At 50.0% G+C, this 9,819-nt stretch overlaps 2 protein-coding genes across 2 annotated transcripts; one reads left to right on the forward strand and one right to left on the reverse strand.

The window, feature by feature from the left end:
* Positions 1 to 340: 340 nt before the first annotated feature.
* Positions 341 to 6,791, reverse strand: NEUTE1DRAFT_122254 (uncharacterized protein; the record flags this gene model as incomplete). The annotated part of the gene is made up of 9 exons (XM_009852694.1): positions 341 to 1,751; positions 1,834 to 2,319; positions 2,376 to 2,624; positions 2,750 to 2,969; positions 3,030 to 3,417; positions 3,549 to 3,599; positions 3,698 to 3,887; positions 4,254 to 4,289; positions 4,791 to 6,791. 9 exons carry the CDS (start codon positions 6,789 to 6,791, stop codon positions 354 to 356), a joined length of 5,019 nt encoding a protein of 1,672 aa, XP_009850996.1.
* Positions 6,792 to 8,639: 1,848 nt separating this feature from the next.
* On the forward strand, positions 8,640 to 9,549 carry NEUTE1DRAFT_81963 (uncharacterized protein; the record flags this gene model as incomplete). The annotated part of the gene is made up of 5 exons (XM_009852695.1): positions 8,640 to 8,752; positions 8,822 to 8,949; positions 9,031 to 9,176; positions 9,259 to 9,339; positions 9,418 to 9,549. 5 exons carry the CDS (start codon positions 8,694 to 8,696, stop codon positions 9,547 to 9,549), a joined length of 546 nt encoding a protein of 181 aa, XP_009850997.1.
* Positions 9,550 to 9,819: the final 270 nt, after the last annotated feature.

The raw sequence follows: 9,819 nt of genomic DNA on the forward strand, positions 1-9,819 counted from the left end.
TATGGCATCAAGAGTCGATTAAATGCACAAACAATCGCCGTTCTGTCAATGGTGGAAACCTCAATGGCTATCAATTACCATGCATTCATTGGGTCTTCAGCCTTAGCTATTTACCAGCTCACAAACTTTTTCATAAAGTCACATATATAAAATCTGAGATGTATTAGGGTACCGAGCTGCCAACTCTTCCAAACCCGTTTCTAACCGAGTGAGCAGCGATTTGTTTACTTTACAACCTTTTCCCCCTGAATGAGTCCACAGCTCCCCCCCTTGAGCCTCAATGCCAAGAAACGCCTCCACAAGGACAATCTACACCACGTCGTGTGCTATTACCGTGAAAGGGGTGCGCAAAATCAGAGCACATTATCCCAACTTCCCGTACCCGTGGCAGGTGATTCTTCCCCCGTCGTGGTGCGAGTGCCAGAATTCCCTACGTCGTCGGTAAGCAGCATCCACGCATCACCATCATCATCTCCTCCATGTCCCCCAGCTGTAGCAGTCTCATTATTGTAATCGCCATTGGCATTACCACTAATGCCATCAAGATTTCCAAGTAGAGGGCATTTGCCAGTACAGGTATTGATGTTGTTCCCAAGGTCGTCGTAGTTGCAGTTGTTGCTGTTGCTGTTGCTGTTGCCGTTGCTGTTACTCAAAAATAAGGGATCGACCACTACGTCTGTCAAGCCTAAATCGATCTGACCTATCCCTCGCATCCCTCTCACTCCTCCCGTCTCGGTGATGTTGGAGAAAAGGTCCATGTTGGTCATGTCCTCTAGCGGGGTATGTTGGTTAGGGTCGAAAACAGGGATGCATGAAGGTTCGGTACCGGTACTGTTATCGGCAAACATCGCAGTGGATGAATCATTCACACTTCTGTGAGGAAGCTGGATTACCGGCTGGGAAGCGTCGCTGTTGGATTTCATTAAATAGGGAGGTCCCACAGCAGTCGCGGGTCCCGGGCCCCAGCCGTCGTTGAACTCGTCACTGCTTTCGGTGGTGAAATCTGGTGGTACTGCTGCTGTAGGCTGACGATGTCGATACTGAGAGGGGAGCGCGGAGCTACCGAACTTGAACAAGTCGGAAAGGTCGATGCGTTCGAGAAAGGGCTGCTGTTCGTGATGGATTCGTCTCCGTTTGGCTTCCGGTGCGAGACCAGGACCGCTACTTCCGCCGCTGGTTCCTGTAGTGTCACCATTTTGGCCTTGCCTATCCGGACACTGAGTACCACCACTACAGGCACCAAGCTCACACTCCGGTGGTGGTACGACTCCCGCCGCAGCTCCCCCGTTTTCGTTCAGACTGCCACCACAGGCTTGCGCCGCCGTCACTGCTATCCCACATCCACCACCACCACCACTCCAACTTGCTTCTTCGGGTATGATCCTACCTCCACCCCCCATAGACATCATTCTCGGGACCACCGGCCTCCCACCGTTTTTCGTATACTTCGACGCAGCCGTTCGCCCCAGCAGGGGAATTCCGTGGTTGCAACATCCATACCGCTTGATGTTGGGTAGATTGAAGAACGCACTGACATCGTTTTGCTCAATATCGAGGAGGAGTTGGTTGAGGTAGGCACGTGTGATTATGTGTTGCCGACCGATGGACTCCATGCAATTGACGATGAATTCGAGCTCGGGAGCCACCCAGGGCGGGAGCGGAACTGGCGAGGGGGATGTGAAGGTTTCTCTTGCGAGATCGATGTAGACTGTGGAGGCGCAGTACATGGAGAGGGCTACCAGGGGGGTTTTCTGTAACAGAGTGAAGTGTCATTGTTAGTAAACGGACTGCCAGTGGTGGCATGGAAGAAGTACATCGAAGAACACTACTTACGTAAGGGCTCATGGTCTCTCTAGCCAACCTCATAATATTCACGATTTCTCTCGCAGCATTCAGTCTCCTCACTCTACTCCTCTCACCTAGCCGCTTGTCGAGCCCATACTTCTTTACCGTGTCGTAAGCAGCGCTATGCAGGCAGAGTACGGACGCGTGTATACTCAAATTAACCTGCAGCGCCACCGTTTCCGTGATGTTGGTGGGCAGTCGAAACTTGTCGGGTAAGAACATGAAGGCATCATCCAAATTGTTGTCAATCTCGCGATGGCGTTTCCAGTAAGGACCGTCTTGAAGGTCGTCGGGCCGGTCCGATACCTTTGATCGGTGGACATGGTTGAGCAGTTCGTTAAACAGATAACCTATGACGGCCATGCTAGCGAAGGAGGAATAGGAGGAGCCACCAAAAGCTTCTTGGAGTGTGGGCGAGGCTTCGTAAGAGCCTGTATTAAAGGCATCTTCGGAGGCAGGAAGACGGGTTGTGGTCTGCTGAGGCATTAGTCTTGAAACCCCGATCGATCCCGTCAAGTGGATATCCTTACGTCTTTTACATCAATCATGATGGGCCACCTAGTGTTCATGGTGATATGTACGTTAGCGCAGTAGGCACCCCAGAATGTTCTTCGACGTTCTTCTAATTCACTCCAGCTCTTGGGAGGAGGCAAAACGTGCCCATCAGAGTCTTCTGCATCCCCTGAGGGGTCATCGAGTCGTTGAAGACCCAACATGTGCACAAGTCTGGCACATCTTGCGGCAGTCATTGCGGCCCTGGTAAACAGCATACTGCGGGCCTCATTGATGGCGGTCAAAATCAATGCTTGGGCATGATGAAGCGTTATGAAATGCTCGCCCAGCCCCTGACGATTCATACTCAGTTTGGGAAACATCCGGCTAGAACCCCAGAGATTTGACTGACCTTCAGCTCATCAGCCTCCAAGTACTGACGAGCACGATGATAGAAGACGTCGTAATAACGGTCGTACATGGGATGTCCCTTTGCCGCATTTGCCCAGATTGCGTATTGTAAACACATGGGCGGACGCATATGAGTGGGTGAGTAGAATGCTCGCATGTAGTTTCCCGGGTGAACAATGGGCACGATCTTTGGCTTCCGGAAGTGGAAGAACAATCGGTGTCTTCACGTCCCGTTACTTTAGCATAATCTTTCGGATGGAATGATTTAGGGAGAGACTCACAGATCCTCGATCATCTCAATAGGTGGTAGCCCCTCGAACCTTCCCAGCTCAATGAGATCGTCACTGAAGCCTCCGATCCCAGTCCCTCCTACTCGTGGCGCTTCAAAAGGTTGAGGTGAGTGTGGTCGCTTTGACGAAGTTGCTCTGTCAGGTGCCGGGGCAGCCTCCATATGGCTAACGTTTTTAGACGCTGATCCATGAGATGCAAAGCCAAACGAGTAGCTGGCTCGCTCAGAGCCCGACACTATTTCCTCTGATAGTTCATCCAAGCTTGTGGTAGCACTCATCTTGTCGAGGGCAGCAGTAGCGCTCGCATCATCACTTGCACCCTGGTTATCAGGGCCCAAGGACTGCTTGGTGACATTTCGAATGAGGCCTTCCACTTGAGCTATCGTTGACAATGTTAGCTGATTTAGCCTGTGTGTCGGACAAACAGAAATGACTTGCCCAATCTCTCTTCGAGTTCCTTCACATTTCGCCGCTTGAAGTTCGGTTTCCTCCTTGATTCAGGATACACACACTCTCCCCCTGCCGTCCCACATCGTGTACATATTGGCTTTATGCGATCACCTACATCAAAGAGTCGAAGAAAGTTAGACGTTCAAAGTAGTCAGTATGAGGGGGTTTCATAGGCGAGATGCGTCTAAGCTGCCGAACCGCATACTCACATTTCAGCTTTCGGCTCCGACATGTCATACATGCCAATGGTTCCAGATCTTGGTCTGATGAACTAGCAACTGGAGAGGTTTGTGCCGATTGTTGGACCCCTGATCCAACTCCCAACGTTCCTTCGGCTGTCGTCGTGGTATCCGTATTGCCGTTGGCCATCTGATATTCGATAACCCCGTTATCCGTCCACTGCCCAAATCAGTTAAGCGTGCTTAGCTGATTCTTAGGGGTCTGAAAGACAATTCATCTATCGTAAACTCGCGGGTTTGATGCAAACAAGACGCCGAGAACAAACACCAGGTAACCGGGGAAGATGAATGATCCCGAAGGCCGATTCAGATTGTTGCGACACGTTATAACCTAAAACTCCTGACCAGGATGAAGAGGGTTTGGTAATGACAACAGCCTTCTGTGTGGCTTCATCGCTACTGCTGACTTGACCCAGTTGGAGCCTGTGGAGGAATGACAGGGATTTCGGACTTCTCACGGGCAGCACTTGCCCCGATGACCGAAAGCAACCTAACAGCTTGGAGTAAGATCTGTTAATGCACTAACATTGACTTCTTCACACAACCCAGAACAGATGGGTTTCTGATGAGCAAGTAACAGAAAAGCAATCCAACAGCGACCATAACAAGATTCAGAGTTCGACGGAACTACAAAGATATTTTGGAACTTTTTTTCGTTTCATATTGAATGTACTTAACCTCAGAAAGGCTAGATTGAGCATTGCACCATCCACTAAATTCGAACTCGCCGATTTTACACGATGAGATCGTGAGCAAATGATGTCATCTACTTTCCTTGTCAGCTGCTCATCCAAGCCTCATTAGGTCATCTGTATCTTCTCAGACGAGAGATGAATAGTGAAAGAAAAGGAACATAGGGAAAGGGTTTGCAGATGCTGATGAAAGAAAAATGGGAAGGAAAAGATGAGGATAAAAGGAATCGAAGGGGCAGTAGGACAATGACCAAGTGGGTTGAGGGTGTGATACCCATTCGCCAATTCTGGTTGCCTCAGTAGAGTTGATTGATCCATGAAGGACTGCAGCAGGTATGTTCAAACACGACAGAATCCAGCCAATAGCTAACTTCTCCTTCGACTTTTGGCGAGCGGTATGCGGCTTCGAAACGGACTTTTTTCTTGAATCCGAATTTGGTTTCGAGGAGGTTATTCAACCAGGCGATATCATCGGTCTGGTTTTCTTGAGTCTCCATGTTGTTGAATCCATTGTTGATGTCGCATTTGGTCTTGACAAGGTACTGCATGTAAATCTTGAAGGTATAGCGGTCATGTTGGCAGGGAGCCGCGTAAGCAGGGTTGCGTGAAGGATCCCAGAAGTCGCACATCTCCTTTGACTTCGCGTTGAGTGAAACCGAGGCGAGAAGCCGATCCAGGAGTGCAGATCCGATCTTCTTGCGTCTCCAAGAGGTATGAACATACACATGGGCCTCAGCAGTGGCCCTGCTGGTGCCTGTTTTACTGCCAGCCAAACCGGGCTTCCAAACTGAGAGGTATGCAAACCCAAGAACCAAGCCTTCTTGGAGATTCGAAGGGAGGACCTGCTGCTGTGGTTGATTTGACTCGAATCTAATGCCATCTTTCAACGTTTCCACCCTAGCCGAGCCGCTGACGGCAACGATGAAGGGAAATTCGTGCCCATGGGTGTCCGTAAGGATTTTCTCAAAGTCCGCCGGTCCCAAAGGTGCAGAATCGAATTTCTGGACATCTTCGCTGTTGTAGAGGGATGCCACTGCCTCCATATCGGAAGCTGTAGCAGGGCGCAAATGCATTGGTATCTGGGGCACAAATAAGTCCGCAATGTTGACGTTGATTTGAACATTCGGTGGCTGGCGGCTCGACGGTGGAACCTCTCCTCGATAGTATTTCCCACCTCTCTTGGGCGCGAGCTTGCGCCTGCGCAGCAACTCCGATGACCAGTTCTTCTGACGCCATCGAAGTTCCGGGTCCTCTGCTTCGCTCACTCGAGTCTCAGGGTATGCGACAGGTGCGAGAAAGCATCCTGTCTCTGGATTGATATCACAATTGAAGTGATTGCGCTTAGGATATAAATATGCCTTTGCATCGACAGTCACGTCCCGGATCCATGAATCTACCAGGTTTTTGTTGTAGTCTTCAGTTTGAAGGCCTAGATCGTAATTTTGGCCATCAAAAAAGTGACCGAACCGTATGGTGGGGTTGCCCAATTCGTTATTGTACCGGTACATGGGGACTTCAACGCCGATTTCGTTACGAATATCCAGGGACATCTTCTGATTGACTTCCTTGACTTGTTCAGGACCATCGCTGAAATCAAAGTCAGAGAGCGACAGAGGGCTCCGTTGCGAGCCTGACCAGTCAAGCCGGCGAATAGGGAGTTCATGCTCCATATAATCAGCAGGCACCGGCGGGGGTCGGTGCTCTTGCGGCCCTTTTGATTTCCAACCGGGCTGAGGAACGTGCCATCTCTTCTCTGCTGCCCAGTGTTTCTTTTCTGCTGCCCAGGGTTTCCTCTCCGTTGCCCATGGCTTTTTCTGTGCTTGCCAGGGTTTCGTCTCAGCTGCCCAGGGGTTTGCAGGCGCGTTAGCCTGATGAACGACGGCTTGGTCGCCCTTCAGAGTGTGTGGACAGGCACCCGAGTTCTGGTCACCAGCACCAACTGGCTGATCGACTTTTGTGACTTGTGGTCCCCATCCTGTCGGGGAAGTACTTCCCCATGCAGAGTTGTTGGGGTTGCCAGCTTGGGGAGTTGGTTTCAACGCAGCTCTGCTGGGTCCATCTGGGCTCGAGGCAGTATTGGGCTGCGCTTTTGGTTGCTGCTGCTGGCTTGGTCCTGGAGTGGCGGAAATCCTTGCCTTGCTGAAGTCAACAACTTTGCCCTTTGGGTCTTTGATGACAATGCGTCGACCTTGAGGAAGGTGCCCAAGATGAGGAGAAACTTCTGGGACTGGCTTGAACTTTGGATTGAGATTTTGGTGGATGATAGCTAAGGGGCGTTCTTCTGTACTTGGGGCAACTGAGGCAACCCGTTTTCCAGAATCGACTGTTTGCATGGCGGGAGCCTCGGGTTTGGTTTGTTTTTCGCCAGTCATTTTCAATCCCCTGAATAAAGTGTAAAACATGGTTAGCATTTGATAAGCAAGTGTAGCACTGCACATACTCACTCTGTTAGGTGTCAGGAGGTTGATGGTCGCCGCCTTGATGTTCCATTCAGGTCGCAGAAGTTGCTTGCTTTGGCGATCGAACAAACCCAAACCAGAACTGTGAATGGATGATATACACCTTGGTACGGGGTAGGAGAAGTAGCAGGTAGGCGCCTGTTTGAGACAGGATACCGTTGTGAGCTGGCGAGATGCCTTTGATGATGATGAGTAGCTGCCTGCTGTCGGATCGTCGTCGAGTCCAAATCCTCGGTATTTTTGCCGTAGGTCAAACTGCTTCGACAGTTAACCAGCTCGTGTAGGGGCCTTTAACGGGTACTGGTTGGTGGCGTCAACTTATGGTCGCAAATCCTTGATGCGAGGTCAGTTAAGTTGGAGTGGAAGTGCTAAGAGGCAAGAAGTTCGATAGTTCGCTAGAAGTGGAAGCAAGACGGAGGAAGCGACAAATGCTCGTCGCACTCGGTCGGAATCGAATGATGATCGACGCCAGCGGTTGCGCTCCGTAGAGGTAGCTGAGGCTCCCGTCCGTAGACAGGTTCTCCCCGTCAGATGCTGACAGGCGGTAGGATTCGGGAGTGTTTAAGTACAAAGGAAGGTGAGAAGGGTTGTGAGAGGGACGGTGTTGCGAGAGAGAGAAAGCAGGAGCCAGCGGTTGCAAGATTGCCCTTTTAGGGCGGGGTTGAGCGTTGTACGTGCGGTGGTGAATGGAAGGTAAAACCTGAAGATGAGACGGCAGGTGCACCTCAAACAAAGTGGCTAGCAGCTGATTTGAGGCCTGACAGACGGTCCGTACCTTCCTTGTACTTGTGGTGAAGTGAAGTTAGGTTGTTGGAAGGTTGGCGGAAGCTGGAAGGTGCCGTCCTGAAAGATCCAGGTTCAGTGACAATTCGAGAATCCAATCACGTCAATCACAAACCCTTGTTGTGATATTGAATTGAGAGAGAGAAGTGAAAGGGTGCATGCGGCCTCCACGGTAAACCAATCCGTCTCTCATCCAACCTTTGGACTCTCCAAACGAACCCAGCTCCCGTCAATGGAATTGGCCAGAGTTCAGATGACAACTTGTACGTCAATGAGCATATCTGCCAACCTCAGGACAGCTCCAGGTCTCAAAAGGTCAGTCAAGTGTATCGCCCTTGGATCTGTGTCTTTGTTCAGGTCGCATGCATGCTTTAGTCTGTTGATTAGACTGGAAGGCTTGATTCGAGGCCATTAGCAATATCTTCCCATTTTGCCGGTCAGCTGCATTGTATGTACTTCATGGATTTCAATTGTTCCAGACGGATTGAATATCTGCTTGTCATGATACATTTGATTCTGGGTTGTAGCCTTAACGTCCGAGGCCAACATGATCGTTTCTAGAGAGGGAGAGGTTCACTCTCAAAGTACGCCCGGTGTTTGATAACTTTGAGATATGATGAAATGAGTTATACGTCGATAGTTGTCTCTTGTTTCTACTTGCGACGTCCGTTGCGCGCGTCGAATCAGAGTGTCTTTAGGATGGCTGAAGAGTTGACGTTGAAGGGTATCACGTGGGATCAGAAATCAAGTACCCGCGTACATATACCGCACGAATCTGATTGGTTTAAACATGTGGTGGTAAAGGTGGGGACGGGAATGCATGCAACAGCAGGGCAGCCGATGTTCATGTCCATCACTTGGAATATTCAGCGGCGAGGCAGCTAGTACAACCAGATTCGTAGAATTGGCAATAGCTTAGAAAGTTGGTTTCTGTCAGCAGATCCGATCTTTAGACATCGCTATACACGAATAGGCCGTGTAGAAAATTCACCGACTGCTTGGTTTTCGCATTTCGTTACCCCCGCCAACAAGATGCTGTCAATTCTAAGAAAAGCGAAGCTCAAGGACAAAGAGCTTCGCATCCTCATGCTGTAAGCAATCACATGCCTGCTTCCAGTCCGATTGCACTATGCGCAATTTGCTGACAGGTACCAACGCAGAGGTCTTGACAATGCAGGCAAGACGACGATTGTCAAGAAAATCATGAATGAAGATGTGAACACGGTCAGCCCAACACTCGGGTTCATCATCAAAACCATAGACTATGAGGGTTACAAGCTAAACATTTGTAAGTAGTAAATTTCTGTTACATGGGCATAGGTTTGGAAAAACTCATTGTGACCTATTCTAATCACAACAATACGTATAGGGGATGTTGGTGGCCAAAAAACGCTGCGGTCGTACTGGAGGAATTACTTTGAAAAGACAGATGCGTTGATCTGGGTCGTTGATGCCACGGACAGGCTTCGCATTCAGGACTGCAAAGATGAACTCCACGGTCTGCTCCAGGAAGAGGTGAGTAATCCCCGCTCAAATATGATTTGTACTCCAGTTTGCCAATTTTGTCCACGTTATTGACCCAAATCTACACATCCAGCGACTGTCGGGAGCAAGCTTGCTTGTGTTTGCCAACAAGACCGATGTAAGGGGGTGCATGTCTGAGGACGAGCTGCGGGAGGTGAGTACCTATACTTGATGATCTTTCCTTTGAATCTTCACATTGCGAAAGTAGTAATGCTGATGTGTTTCTCCCCAGGCTTTGCGACTCGATGAAATCAGGACGCATAAGTGGAATATTCTGCGGTGTAGTGCCATGACAGGTGAAAATCTCAAGGAGGGTTTGGCGTGGGTGGTTGAAGATGCAAAGGCTCGTCTTTTCCTGTACTAGGACAAAGAGCTGGTTAGTGGTTGGGATTGGTGGTCGGCAAGGCACGGGCCGTATCCGAGATGAGATGTGAGACGATGTTTGGTTTGTCTATTTTGCCGTGAGGATACGAGGCGATACATGAACAAGACGGTTGGGAGATCTGTCGAGCAGCGGTCAGCCTTCAGGGGAAGCGAGCCTCCCTTTTGATCCCCTTGAGGTTCCGCGTCTTCCAGAAGGACGGGTCAAAGGTGGAGTACACAAACAAGGAGCGGTGATGGGTAGAGATAAAAC

The sequence above is a fragment of the Neurospora tetrasperma genome, assembly GCF_000213175.1.
Source record: "Neurospora tetrasperma FGSC 2508 unplaced genomic scaffold NEUTE1scaffold_3, whole genome shotgun sequence".
NCBI classification, from domain to species: domain Eukaryota; kingdom Fungi; phylum Ascomycota; class Sordariomycetes; order Sordariales; family Sordariaceae; genus Neurospora; species Neurospora tetrasperma.